This window comes from Microplitis demolitor, chromosome 1, assembly GCF_026212275.2.
Source record: "Microplitis demolitor isolate Queensland-Clemson2020A chromosome 1, iyMicDemo2.1a, whole genome shotgun sequence".
NCBI classification, from domain to species: Eukaryota; Metazoa; Arthropoda; class Insecta; order Hymenoptera; family Braconidae; genus Microplitis; species Microplitis demolitor.
The window spans coordinates 12398512-12414001 of record NC_068545.1 but is presented as its reverse complement, the minus strand read 5'-3'; the positions used below and the strand labels follow the sequence as shown (position 1 = coordinate 12414001).

The following is a 15490-nucleotide window of genomic DNA, read 5'->3' as shown; positions in this document are numbered from 1 at the left end:
CATGTCTACACTCTACTATTTCCAGTCACTCTCACATTCTTGCTTCTCCGTCCATTCTTCCCCCACCGCATTCAAGCCTTGGACTCGCGAGCCTTCCCGCGGTATCACTCCCCGTGATATCCGGAGCTAGCGAATCTTTGGCTTCCTCGAGCATTGCAAACGAGGCCTGCCATCCCTAAATAAACGTAAACGTACCCCAGCTAACTCCGGGTACCAACTTGCAGGGGCGGCGACATTTCAGTCACTCCTCCGCGATCACCACGTCAACCCCGAGGGCTAAGCCTAGGCCTAGTCATCATCACTGGTCAGGAGGCACGGTATTTTAGCCACTATCCGCAACACAGCTAGACCTTCCTCGTTGAATCCACGCTCAACCACACAGACACTCCAAGACATACCACAAACCGTACACGTACTCATACTCTCAACAGAGTTACTTCACCACACACACACATACCCTATACTCTCAACTCACTATCTCCTACACTCAGCCCGGCATACGTACTAACTTTCTCTCTCTAACACATAGACTCACGTTTGCTCCCTTTCTACTCCATCTCCTCGGCAATGTAACGTCACAATATATATATATATACACACGATGTTGGTGAAGCATGATATATAGTTATAGACATACACATATATATCTACAGTGCATTTACAGTAGTTGAGCAAATTCCTCAAGTACTGACATCATCATTCGGGTGAAAAATTCCCGAGTTATCTAAATTATTATATCTTTATTTAAAATATTTATTGGATATTGTTAATTATTATCTATATCATTGAAACAATAAATTGACTTCATTTGAGTTTATTTTGTGTACCCCAGCGGTCAAAATTATTATTGCACTCATTGTTAATATTATTACTTATTTATAGAAAGAAAAACTTATTATTTAAGTGTGAGTGAAAATAATTTCCGTATCTTTCTCTCCCTCTCACAAGTGTTGAGAGATAAAATATAATAAATATATTGTGATTATTTATTATTTACACAAATTTAAATGAAATAATTATTTCTTTTGTTTAATATTGAAGATTGACATTATAACATTATAACATTATAGAACAGGAATTTAATTAAATAAAATTATTTAATTGTAAATTTTATTTATAAATTTGAATTTTTGCGTTCGACTGCGCTCTCGGCCCACGCACCATCGTTGTCCCCACGCCGCTGATAATCGATCCTCGGTCTTCACTAATTGGCTGACACGTCGGGCCGTGCGACGAGCGGGTACTCTACGAGGGCCCCGAGTCCCGCCGTTTTTAGTGCGATAAAATTTCAAGAAAATCTTGGTGGCACGAGCCTGGAATGGATTGAGAGGGGGAACTGCCGGCTTCGCAGCACACGGAGCTAGACTGCAGCGGCATTCTCTGCCTGGAGCTAATTTAGAACAGTTGTTTCTAAAAAAAATAAGTTCAATTAATAAAGTCTTGGTGAGTCGTGAGACCCCAAAATTGAGAAATATAAATTATCGTTAAAAGAGAAACAAACGTTTTTTCAATTAACTACATCAGAATAAGATCGACGGTGAGTCAGGAAGACCCTGTGTGTTTTCTAAATATTCAAAAATAAACAGTGAGTCTGAGCTTGACCCCGGACACCAGTCTACAGTCCACAGTGGCCGTAGCTATTGAAAATTTTTATCTCGAGAAAATTAAAAAACAAATTACGCTGAGTTTGGCAACCGCGTAATTAACCTTATCATTTTAAATTAGTAGAAGCAGAGGGAAAAGAGGCTAGCTACAGGATCCTGCAGCAAAAGTTTTGGCGGCGTACCTCCTCCCATATCATGGCGTCGTCATCTCCATCATGGGTAAATTCGGTAATTTTATCAAGGCCATACTAAAAAATTATTTGATTTATCGCGCAAAAGTTAATATCTGCTTATATTGAAATTTAAAAATTTTTATGTCTAAGTAAAATGAAATTTTAAATTATTGGTTTATCGTGGCGTGGGTTCGAGAGCGTTCGGACGCCATTTTGTATACTTGATTCAGGTAGCGCAGTATTAATAAATTTATATAGTTGAGTCTAACCGACCACTTATAAATTTATTAATAAAATCTATATTTAGTCATAATTAAAACTTAGGTAGATTGACTAGCTGGAAATTCGTAGAGATTCTGAGTCTACAGACCGTCTCTCTACCGGGTATCAAGTCCAGCCTAGCGTACAATCTCGCTAGGTACAGTGACCTTGGTGCTGAGTCTCACAGACCGCACTAAGGGAAAACTTGGCTTAGTGAAAATTTGTATCAGTAAAATAAGACCAGGTATGGAATGATTGTACCACGAACTAATCGGCGTATTAAAGCAAAAATTGATAAGTGTGTGTGAGTGTGTATAATTAAGAAATTTTCTCGCCAGCAAAATTTGTTATATATGAAGGAGATCAAATTTGTTGTTATGACAGAAGGAACTTTACATTAAATTACAACCAAGATAAATATTAACATTCGTGTATATTGTCGGGTAAACTTAATGAAAATCTATTATTGTTAAGAAAATTTGACATACAATTAGAAAGCATATTTGTTTTGCCACATGTTTGTTATAAATAAAATTTTATATATATATATATAAATTAATTAAAGTAATTATTCTAAATCGATTAATGACGCTGAGTCTTACCGACCGCTCATTAAGGGAATAAATTATTCACATAAGAACCCCAGCTCTGCAGATGTGTGGTCCAGCCACGGTAAGGAAATTTTGAACTCATCCTTGGAGCATTCTCAAGTCTCTCCATTGTTACTGCCTAGCATACGATTTCCGAGGGATCGTGCAGCCCTTCACTTTCAGTGGCGCCTTTAAAAATAAGGTCTCTCGTGACCTCGTAAGCCTCGTCTTCGAGACCATTGAAGCCGAGGGGTACCCAGTTATAACATTATTAATAAAATTAAATTATATTTATTTTTCTTATGTTGAGTGTTACGTTCCCGTAATATTTTATTGATTAAATTAAATTAATTATTTTTAATTAAATAATTTTATACAATGAAACGGAAATCGGTTATGATAAGAGAGTCGCCGTGGCTCGCGGGTAGGCAAAACAGATGACGATGCATGAGACCCGGGCTACGACGATTCTCTCACAGGGAACCTGAGATGCAGTGTCAACATTTTGTCAACTCTGTTGGCTTTATTATATTTTTATAATGACGAAATAGTCAGTCCTTCGAGAGAGCTCATGGAGCTCGAACCTCTGCTCTCTAGCCTTAATAAATTACAATTAATCCTAAATTAATCCAACCTTATTTTGGGCTGCCATTAGGCAGCCCAATAATCCAAAAATCATCAATTAAATTTTGGGCGCTGATACCGGCTGCCCAATAATTTATCCAGTCCTGGACACTGCCACCGGCTGTCCAGAATTCCTCAAATCCTGCATCCTCATAAATAATATGAAGACCAGATCGCGAACATATTTTAAAATCGCGAAAATCAAATTAAATTAATAATTAATAAAATAATCGACGACCACGGCCCACCAGGGGTCTATAGACACTCTAACGAGGCCAAACCTGGATAAAATTAAATAACTAAAAATTATTTTGATTTTTAATTAATTTTGGGTAATTTCCCAAAACGTAACAGTGGTGCTGTGACCAGGATGGTCTTAGATTATTTGTAATTATTAAATTGAAACTTTGTGGCCTGCGATGATTTGTGATGATATGTGAAAGTTAATTTTTCAATTACAATTCACGAACGTACAGTTATGTTTATTCGTGATCTTCATAGTATTTAAATTTTGGTGAAGTGAGTTGAAACTAATATTTAAATTCATTTATAACTAAAATATTTGTGAAGTGACATTTGTTAGCGAAAATAAATGAAAAGCTGACGTTTATAATGATTTTAGTAATCAGGTGACTATTCATAGGTGATTGATGAAACTAAACGTGTAAAAAGAAAAGTTTTATAAAATAAATTTTTAAGTGGATGTCAGTTTTAGAATGTGTCTGAATTGTAAAAACTAAAATTCAAGCAGTTTAAATATTTAACTGCTGGACTATCATCAACATTAAGAGTTTGTTACCTTAGTGTAACATCACAGTCATCAACTAACTGTTTAAAGGTCTAACCTGCCGTGATGCTGTTAAATTTTCATTTTGATAAGCTAGACCAATGGACCAATCTACAAACTCACCAAAAGTAAGATTATTCTTATTAAAAATACGTTTTAATTTACACGTTGGTAACTGATTGCCGTTGGAAGATGTACGTGCAGTAACTACAAAATATATATATATATATATATATATATATATATATATATATATATATATATATATAAGTGAAAATATTTTAAAAGTGTTGCTACGGAATTTAAACTAATTTATCGCGAGTTTATAGTAATATCCACGCGATATTATTAAACTATAAATTTTATATGTGAAAAATATTTTTTATTTTTTTAGAACTATTTGACCGCTAGACAAATCACTATTATAAATATTATAATTGAAAATAATTCAAAACTACGGATTTGTAAACTAAAAATGTTGCTACGGACTTTCAAGAATTTCTCGCGAGTAGTGTGCAGAAACAGTTCTTCATTATATTGAACTTATTAATTACTAAATGACCGCTGGACGAATTACAAAGAACATTTTAATTTAAACTAACGATTATGCTTTGAGAATTGTTTTATTTTATTTAAATTAATCTCTATGAATTAATTATTTTTATACTTGAAAATATAGTTAAAATTGTTGCTACGGAACTGTAAAGGTGTTTTCGCGAGTATATTTGAATATATTAGGTGATAAAAATTATTTTATTATTATGCGGAAAATACTGCGTAGATATTTTGGGTAAATATTTTAATTATTGTTTCTTTAGCAATCATTTTAGTTTCTTTTGGGATCAGTTGAGATTCTCGTCGCTGATTTGACGAAGAGTATGTCCAGGTATATTGTGAAACCAAGACGTAGTCGTTATATCACGATCAGGTCTCAAAGCTGATCTCAAGTAATTTTTTTAGCATAATTGAAATATTTGCCGACCACCGGTTATTAATAGGAAATTATTAAATAGCGAAATGTTTCCGGTAATGACTCACGACAACACCTTGTTATAAAATATTTCAGAAATGTGCATAAATAAGTATGCTTATAATAATTTACATTGGAATATGTAGTAAATATTCGCAATGAACTATCAATTAAATGTTCCGATATCGGAGACGGAACTCCAAACAGTAATGGAAAAACAAAATCGTTTACGCGCTCGATTACTTGCGTTTCGGGAACAGGAATCGAGCCGATGTAGAACTTTACCGGTAGTAGAATCGGAATCTACAAAACTAAAAGCCCGTCTTTTAAACGAGGCTGCGATAAGGGAATTTCGGAAAAATTTAAATTCAAAAACTCATTCCGGAATTTTCAATAGATCAAATGGATCTAGTAGAGTCAATACTGTCCATAAGACATAATTAAACTCAAATACATTTGTGCCTGAAAACGTTCCATTTAAAAATAATTTAAATAGAATTTCATGTGATTTGAAGCCGATGATTGACTTTAATTGTTTAAATGGTAATGATTCGAATCACGCGTATGTCGAAAGGGAGCTGCCTGTATTGGCTACGTCAGGAGCTCGTATTGTTCGGACTGCTCAAGGTTTATTGAGAGCCGAAAATTCAAATAGCCGGGTTGGCGAGCTTATTGTTCTCGCAACCACGGAAAATGAAATTATGCCGATCCGAGCCAGTGGAGTCTTCGATATCGAGCATATGGGTAAAAATGACCGCCTTGAGTTCGTGAATCTGAAAAAAGAACTACCTTACTGCTCAGTGAAGAGTAAAGAAAAAAATAATTACGGTCAATCATTGGGCTCAAAAATTTATTCGCCAGCGTGGGTTGTTTCAAAAGGAAATAATCCACAAATAAAAGGCAACAAAATCTTTATAAGCATTATTGTAATAAAGGAATAAATAAATTTAGTGGTTCTACGTTTTCAGGCTCAGACTTTATAAGAAATATATTTTACATTATGTTTTATATTAAAGGTATGTTTGACCTATCAATAATGATGAAAAATTGTTTACGATTTTGTTTCAACATGACTGCATTTAAGAAAGATGTATTTAAGATAAAATTGAAAGAACCTCCGGATAAATATAAATTATTGGAGATTAAATCTGACAATAAGAATATTATATACTTAAAAATAAGCGCTAATTTGGATCGGAAGAGATTGGACATTAACGATTTATTTTCGATCTTATTAAATATAAAGAAATCGAAAGATTATTTAACGTTAAGGTTGATTAGGCAAATTTTGAATATCACCATCAGAGCCTGACGGAAGAACATCGTGGTGTGAAAAATGAATTCTCCAAAATAATCAGCAATGGTGCTTCCAGCTCTACGTATGATGTCAAGTCACCTACAATCGGTTTACTCACGTGTATAAATATCAAATTTATACACGTCGAGTTATCTATTTTTATTAATTTTGAAGACTTCCACTGTTTAGCAGAAACAGTTGGAATGTCGAGTTCAACTACGTTAATCAACACCTTAAAGGTCGTCGCCGAGTCAACGAGGAATCAGGGCTTCGATCTCAAGAAATGAAGATTAGGATAATAGTCAGCCGATCCAATCAATCACAGTTATTATATTGACCGCCGAATTTAATCAGTTAAATGAAAATTTTTTCTTTAAATTAATTAAAATTTATACTATATTTTAAATTAGAAATAGTAACTGACTTAAGTCGGGAGGTAGCTACCTCATTTTTCATTATGAATTTCGACTTGAGCAGTTACTTCTTACGTAATTTATAAATTACCGCAAAGCGGAAGTATATCTGTACAAAATATATTTAGAATTAATCATTCCAATAATACCAAACGACCGAGTCGGGAGGTAATTAAATTACTAGATACTAACGTTTAATTTCATATTACTAAGTTTAAGTAACATTATAAACGTTGTGTCTCAGGTTTAGGTTAAAATTTTACTGCTAAGAACTTCTTTACTATATTCAGAATAAATTTTAATTTTTGGGTTTATATAGAGTCATTGAAACATTTATTTTTAGTTTATATAGATTCATTCATACATTCAATTTGAGCTTATATAGGGTCAATAACACCTTCTGTTTGGATTATATCGAGTCATGAATTTCATTTTCAGTCGTAGCGTTATTCATTTAAAACGCTGCGACCTGCTTAAGTCGGGAGGTGTTACGTTCCCGTAATATTTTATTGATTAAATTAAATTAATTATTTTTAATTAAATAATTTTATACAATGAAACGGAAATCGGTTATGATAAGAGAGTCGCCGTGGCTCGCGGGTAGGCAAAACAGATGACGATGCATGAGACCCGGGCTACGACGATTCTCTCACAGGGAACCTGAGATGCAGTGTCAACATTTTGTCAACTCTGTTGGCTTTATTATATTTTTATAATGACGAAATAGTCAGTCCTTCGAGAGAGCTCATGGAGCTCGAACCTCTGCTCTCTAGCCTTAATAAATTACAATTAATCCTAAATTAATCCAACCTTATTTTGGGCTGCCATTAGGCAGCCCAATACCCTACAACTCCATGGTTATTTTGGGCGCTGCTACCGGCAGCCCAATAATCCAAAAATCATCAATTAAATTTTGGGCGCTGATACCGGCTGCCCAATAATTTATCCAGTCCTGGACACTGCCACCGGCTGTCCAGAATTCCTCAAATCCTGCATCCTCATAAATAATATGGAGACCAGATCGCGAACATATTTTAAAATCGCGAAAATCAAATAAAATTAATAATTAATAAAATAATCGACGACCACGGCCCACCAGGGGTCTATAGACACTCTAACGAGGCCAAACCTGGATAAAATTAAATAACTAAAAATTATTTTGATTTTTAATTAATTTTGGGTAATTTCCCAAAACGTAACATGAGTTTGAATATTTTGTTTTTTAATACTGAAATTGTTTTGTTCAAATTTCACCCCCAGAGGAGAAACTTATAATACTTTGAATTGTATTCAGCTAAATAGCCAGGTATTATTGTTTGAAAAAACTGAATATTGTAACAAATTATTATTTACTATTGTTTATAAAATTAAAACTCGGAAATCAACAGGTGTCGAGGAAAAGTTTAGTATTTATTTCTCTGGATCTTTCCTACTGCTTAATTTCGTTTTTCCTAAACTTATTTATCATGGGTCTGTAATTTTTCATTATTTATTTCATTTTTATTATTTCTCTAGTGCGTTTTATCCACCTCGTTACGAACGGCTTGCTCGGATTTTCCCTCGGATTTCCCCCTGAACAGTTATTTTGTCCGTTTTGGCATAAGCGGTCTAGCATCTGCGTGCACTAACCCAGCCTGAGGAGCTGGTTCAGGCACAACAGTTATTTATTTGTAATTCTACTGTTTGTTTACTTCTGGTGCAAATTTATTATTTTATTTATAATTTTATCTCTGTATTTATTATTATTTATTGTTATTTATATTGTTCATTTATCACACGTGGGTAGCTGCCTACGATACATCGAACTGATCCGCGTCTCCGTCGCGGAATTTCGGTACAGTATACGTTATTATATATATATACTAGACCGGTTGAAAAAAAATCGACTATTTTTTTTTTTTTTTTTTTTTCAAACTCGCAGTGAAATATCTTTCTAGATATAAAAAAAGAAGCCTGTGACAACGGGAGCTTTTAATATCAATTTTAAAAGGTTACTCATCGTAAATTTCTATTTTACGTTTAAATAACATGGAAAAAAAAAATTTTTAACTTTGTAATTTTACCACTCATTTTGGAATTAACATGTCAGGGTGAGAGATACATATTTTCGAAGCAAATTGAACATCCCAAATAAATTGTCTCTTATGTTTTTTCTCTATGTCTACTCCTATAAAAGTTATTTGAGTTTAAAGTTCAACATGTAATTAATTTGAGCTTTTTTCCTTAGTTTTTCTTAAATATTTCATATCTATTATTGAAAAAAAAATTTGTCTTAAAATATTGAATTATCAAGTTTAACGTCGTTGACAGAGTAGATCTTTATTGTTCTACTATGAGTAATAAATGACTTTTTAATTTAAAAATTTTGAAATTAATTCTCTCTTTGAAGTTTAAAAAAAATTTTAATTGTATATACATACTTTTTCGGAAGAACGACCAACTGTAGTTTGTAGGAAATGTTTTCCAAATTTTAATAAAGAAACATTAAAATAATCATTAATTAATTTTATAATGAACTTTCTACTGTAATTTATAAAAAAAAAAATGTTTCAAAAAGAATTTTCAAGAAAGTGTTACTTTAAAATTTGATATTATAATTTCAATAAATAAAAAAAGATTGTTCCTGGATAAGTGTCGTCTTTTCATAAAAATGTCATTGTCGGGTTATTGATATTTAATTGTTGGTGTAGCATTTCATTGTTCATAATTTTGATAGCTGACAATCTGTAGGAAATTTTTTGCTCTCTAAAGTAGGTCTTTTATGTTTTTTTTGTGAATCCAACCGTTTAAGAGATATTGAAGGTCAATGATTGGTTTGTTTAAAAAAATTGGCGCTTTGGGTTGCAATTTGATAACTTCCTAACACTTAGAAATAAAAATAAACGCTGTAAATTTTCTTGTAGGAAATTTATCGCTCTTCAAGAAGGTTTCTTACTATTTTTCTGTAAATCCAACCAGTCATGTGATATCGGAGCTCAAAGTTGACAGATTTAAAAAATAATATTTTTCGATTAAAATTCTATAACTCTTCAACAAACGGATACTTACTCAGGCTTCTGCAATATTTTTGTCGGAAATTTTTCGTTTTACAAAAAATGCTTCTTGATTTTTTTGATAAACTCAAACATTTAAGAGATATTTAAGCTTTAAGTAGAAAGAAAAGTTTTACAAACCAACTCAAAATTTTGCTCTGATGATATAAAAAATTTCTATCAACTTAAAGCTTAAATATCTCTTAAACGGTTGAGTTTATCAAAAAAATTAAAGAGACCGTTTTTTATAAGGCGGTAAAATTCCTACAATAAACTATTGAAACCTCAGTAAATATCCATTTGCTGAAGAGTTATAGAATTTTAATCAAAAAACATTATTTTTTAAATCTATCAACTTTGAGCTTCGATATCACTCGAATGGTTGGATATACGGAAAATGTGTAAGAAACATTTTTTGAAAAGCGACAAATTTCGTACATGAAAATTAATAGCGCTTAATTTTATGTGGAGGTGTTGGAGAGTTCTTAAATTTCAAGGAAAATCGCCAATTTTTTCAAATAAATCAAACTTTGACCTTCAATATCTCTTAAGCATTTGGATTCACGAAAAAAAAGTATGAGATCATTTTTGAAGAGCGGAAAATTTCTTACGAAAATATATATTAGTCATTGCTATGCACTTATTTTTGAGTAAGTCATAAAATTTGTTTTATTGTACGAAAATGAGAATGTATCATTACTTAGGCAGGTTTAAACGGCATTAGAATAAACTTTTTTAATTTTTTTTTATTATTTTTTGATCACAAATAAATGATTTATATCATGGCCAAGTAAAAAATCTAATTTGGTAAATAATGGACACCCTAATTGAAACATGTATGTATATATACATAACATATATGTGTGCGTGCGCGTGCGCAAGCGCGCGCGCGTGTGTGTGTGTGTGTAAGCATGTAATATTACATAGAAAATTTATTTGATGTGCTGTAAATTATAAAAATTTTATATTAAATTTGAAAATTTCAATTCATGGATGGTCAAATTACGATCCATATGCAATAATTGTTGCAACACAGATAAATTTGAAGTTGTGTTCTTTAGTTTCTTTTATATATGGATAGCCATTATCTATTTTCTGGATATTTCTTAGTGATAATAATCTCGTAGAACTTTATTTTATTACATTTCTTTGGTTGTCATTCCGCTTTGGGCTTAAGCTCTCACTCGAAATTTAGTTCCATGATTTAATCCCGGAATGATTATTATTTTTGTTTGTCTTATAAAAACAAGCTTACGCCCATCGTACACTAGCCTAGCCTGAGAAACTGAAGCAGGCACATCTTTAGCATTAATATTTTGTGTAATTTTCATTATTTATTATTTCAATAAATTAATTGCACGTAGGTTATCCATAACGGATTAGAAGGAACTATTTGCGTCTCTGTCTGGCAAATACTATATAAATTATTACCTCATATTTTCCGCTAACAGAATCTAATCGTTGTAATTTCGATAAATCCCGACAAAATAAATTTAATTAAATCTTGATGTCTATTATAAGTTAGAAACAAAAAATTAATTATTAATTTATTGTTGTACATGCTATTTTTTTTGAATTGCTATTACAAATCATTAAGCCATTTTTTTAAGCAGTAAATCATCTGTTACTTTTTCAGGTGCAGGTGAGAATGAACCAAAATGTTTACGACCGTTACAAGTAAGTTTAAATTGTCCTCCATGTGTCAGAAAACAGAGTACTGATAGCGATAGTACATCAACAGAACTTTGTGACGAACATGAACATTCGAGTGATAGCGAAGATCAAGCTTCTTTGTCAGACAACCCCGGTGCAGAATTAATTGATGAAAATCATCCACAGTTAAGTGATAATCCAACGTACTGTCCTTTAACTTATTGTCAACCAAGTATGAAAAAAGATTTATTGGTCGATAAAGTAAACGAATGTAAAAACAAAATATGGTTGAAGGCTGGTTCCTCTTCACCCATCATTAAAATTACCGATAATATCCGAAGTCTTTCTGCAGAAAATAATTTAATTGACATTAATACGTGCATTGATAAAGATAATTTGAGAAACGAAAACAAAAATGAAATTCTAAAGTTACAAGATGAAAATTTTATAATATGTTCAAAATCATCTGTCCCAAAAAATATTGAAGATCAATTCAGTAACTGTTATCATTCAAGTTCAATCAAAACTAGTTTCCGGGAGAATGACAATAATACTTCAATAGACGAACATTATGATAGTTCTAAAGATCCTTCCATTAGCAACACATTAGTAAGAAATGACGTTTTAAACGAAAACTCAACTATTTTGGTGAATAATGAATTATCAAGTGATAGTATTTCATCTGGAATTTTCATTCCTAAAACACTGAGTAAAGATGATGCATTAATATTCGATTCTTATTCATCATCCAACATAAAAAAAAATATGAAAGATACAGTAGATGACTCAAATTATGATGCCATAAATTTCTTACCAATGTCAACAACTATCGTTGATCGAAAGATACTATTAACTGACTTAGAACTGTTGACAAATAAAATCACTGAATCTAATGAGCAGATAAGTTATGATGTTTTACAAAAAAAGCATACATTTATACATAACCAAGCAGAACCAGAGATGATTCCTAATCACTTTTGCTGTCTTAATGTTGACGAAGGTAGACAGCAGGATAACCATAAACTCAATAAGATAATTTGTAATTCTAAAGAATCAGCTAAATCAGACTCGAATGGTTTCTGTATTATAAAGAATTCTCAATCACAAAAGAAACAAAATTGTTATCACTCGAAACATTATTCTGTAAATGGAAATTTAAATACATCGCAATTGGTCTTGACTCAGTCAGATAATGTACACTCAAGGTTAACTTTCGACTCAAGCTTACTTGAAAATAGCTCTAGATTGAAGATTGATGGATCTACTTCATCAATTAGTTTTAATTTGGATTCTTCCGATCATGAAGTTGACGTTTCTCCTATTAAATCCAGAACTGAATGTTTGAGAAACTCATTAGATAATCATATGGTAGCCGAAAATAGTGAGAAATTAGTCAGCTCCATACTCCATTCATCAAAAAAAGGTACCACAATTGAATGTGCTGCGCACTACAGACACCAAAATGACTTTTGCAAATTTCCATGTAAACCTAGCCGTATAATTTCACCTTTTTTTCCTATTATAGGTCCCATTAAGAAATCTCCATCACCAAATCATGCCAATGAAATGGAAACGAATAACAATCAATTTAAAAATATTTTACCCACGAGAGCGACAAGTTTAAAAGAGTCTAGCCAATCAAATTTTTATGATCGATGCAAGTTGCTATCATTCCCACAAACTATCGATACAAAACCTATCCATGATTTTCGCACAGAATGTTTTGATTTTGCAAATACTTCTGCAACTCAATTCGTAGATTTGTTGTACTGTGAAAAACCAAAAAACGAAGAATTGAATATTCTGGACTTAGATATGAATAGTTTGAATTTTAAAAGGCTAACAGATAATGTATCTATTTCACAAATGAAATCTGACGATCAATCAAAATATTTGAATAATTCAAAAGAAATTGATTATTCATCACCTCAATTATGTGAATCAAAATTATTTGAACAGAATTATCGTCATTGTAATAAAAATCTTAGTGAGCTGCATATATCTACTCCAATACGAGAGTCGGTGACAACTAAAAACATTTCTAGGACTTTTTTTGAAAATTTAAAACTTACTGAAACTCAATCATCCATAGCAGAAAAAAAAACCGACATTCTCGAATCTACAAAAAAGTCAAATGAAAGTAATGATATAAATATTTTCAAAGAGAGGTGTGAATATTCTATACATGATTCTGCTTGTCAATTCTTTGAAGGTGAAGTCAAAATTCCGGATTCCCACGTGTTAACCAATCCTAGTAAAAGTTATGTTGTTGAACCGAAAATTCAAATGGATGAAAAGAGTGACAGCTTTCTAATCAAGTATACCAAAAACAAAGATATTGAGGATTCAAATGGTGAAATTGAATGTAAATTAGGCGTTTGGACTAAAGTTCAACCACGAAAAAAGGGTCAAAATGGGCGAAGGGATAGTTGTGATCGAGCTTTGAAAATAATACAAGAAAATTCAGCAATTCTTCACAAAATCCTCAGTTGCCAGGCTAAGAAATGCCTACCAGATTTGGAAGAAATATCACAAGAAATTACAATCAGTCCTATTAATGAGGAAATATCAAAAATTTTTAGCCCAATCTTAGAGCACATCGGATTAAACGAGTATGAAATAAATGAAGAATTAGCGACTATTAATTTCAATGATTTCAATTCAATGAGTGGTATTGGACAATCTGAATATGATAAAAAAATTAATATCGAACATTCTCAACTTTCTGTAAATGATGATAAAGAACTTTGCCATTTTGATGAAGATAGAATCTCAATAACTGATTTCTTGTATTCAAGAGAACCTTTAATCCATAATAAGATGAATAAGGAACGCTCAAGGATGATAGACAAGTGCAAGGGAAAATCGCCAAATAATTTATGCCTCTTCAATGAATTTTCTAAAAAAAGCCCTAGTGATATAGAAGCTCTGAATATTTGTAGCTGCTCATCGAATAAATTTTCCCAAGAATTTTCTGAGAATTTAGAACACAAAAGAGATCACCACTTCTTCAAAGATACTTGCAGTCATGCTGAAAAGTATCCAGATTATATAGATAAATTGAAAGAGTATAGTACAGAATCAATATGTCCTCGAGCTGAAGATTTATTTTTCAACAGTGATATTGACATTTATCGTGAATTAGAAAAATTGGATAAAATGTCACCACATGATTCTATGCAATCGAATTTCCCTAACATGATTCAGGAATCAGTGTCACCACTCAGCCCTATTATAGAATCATCGGCGCGGTCTAAAAAAGAAATCGCTGTGAAACATCATGATGAATTCGAAAGAACATCTAATTACATATCTCCAGATGTTTCTCACACTTCCCATGAGCATGATAATGTTCAAGTATTAAAAAGCATTCCTTTTGAATTTTCGAGTAAACAATTTTTTTACACTAGATGTAATAAATCGTGGGATTCTCACTTCGAGCTTAACGACGATTATGCCACAACTTCTAAAAATTATAAAATGAAAAATAAGGATGATATTTTATTGAAAAGTTCATATCAGTTTCGTGTTTGCTATGAAGATGAAATTTCACCTAGTCGAAAAATATGCACGGATATTTTTTCTCTGAACTCTTGTAAAACCGATCAAGAAGCAGTTCATTTAAGTAAATCGCCTAATCTTTATGATGACCATTTAAATGTCGATAAACAAAACACTTCAGTCGCTTCAATGATATCACCTAAAAAAAATATAGATGTCGACAAAAAATTTGATTCTCAGTTATTGATACTTCAAACTCCCTATCATAAGCTATCAGCTGATTATGAATACTCTAGAGAAGATGATTGTACTCCGAATAGTATGGATACTTTATGACCGTTATCAAATATAGAGATAAATAATGAAATGAAAACTGTGGCACATGCAGAATTTGAAGACAGATAATGGTGTTTGGAATGTACAGAAAAAAAGTAACAACTTTGATCAAAGTCTGATATGTTTTCAGAATCAACAAAAATTCCGAGTGAGAAAGCCCAAGTGCGATTAAATAATACTCTGTCTCACATTGCATTTTAAGACGCATTCTACTAAAAATACAATGAGGCGACGATTAAAATTAGTAAT

General features: G+C 32.1%; 1 protein-coding gene across 1 annotated transcript; it reads left to right on the top strand.

Moving 5' to 3' along the window:
• The first annotated feature begins 5167 nt into the window (after window positions 1–5167).
• Window positions 5168–15241, top strand: LOC103574300 (uncharacterized). Its single transcript, XM_053740608.1, has 5 exons — window positions 5168–5296; window positions 5525–5753; window positions 11388–13391; window positions 13569–14761; window positions 14897–15241. Exons 1-5 carry the CDS (start codon window positions 5168–5170, stop codon window positions 15239–15241), a joined length of 3900 nt encoding a protein of 1299 aa, XP_053596583.1.
• Window positions 15242–15490: the final 249 nt, after the last annotated feature.

Bases quoted from the DNA above. Each gene is read 5' to 3' on its own strand.
- LOC103574300 (XM_053740608.1), top strand. From the start codon at position 5,168: ATGAACTATCAATTAAATGTTCCGATATCGGAGACGGAACTCCAAACA. The intron at 5,297-5,524 runs GTAGTAGAATCG...TGTGATTTGAAG, and splicing joins GCCGATGTAGAACTTTACCG to CCGATGATTGACTTTAATTG. The intron at 5,754-11,387 runs GTAAAAATGACC...TTACTTTTTCAG, and splicing joins CTTCGATATCGAGCATATGG to GTGCAGGTGAGAATGAACCA.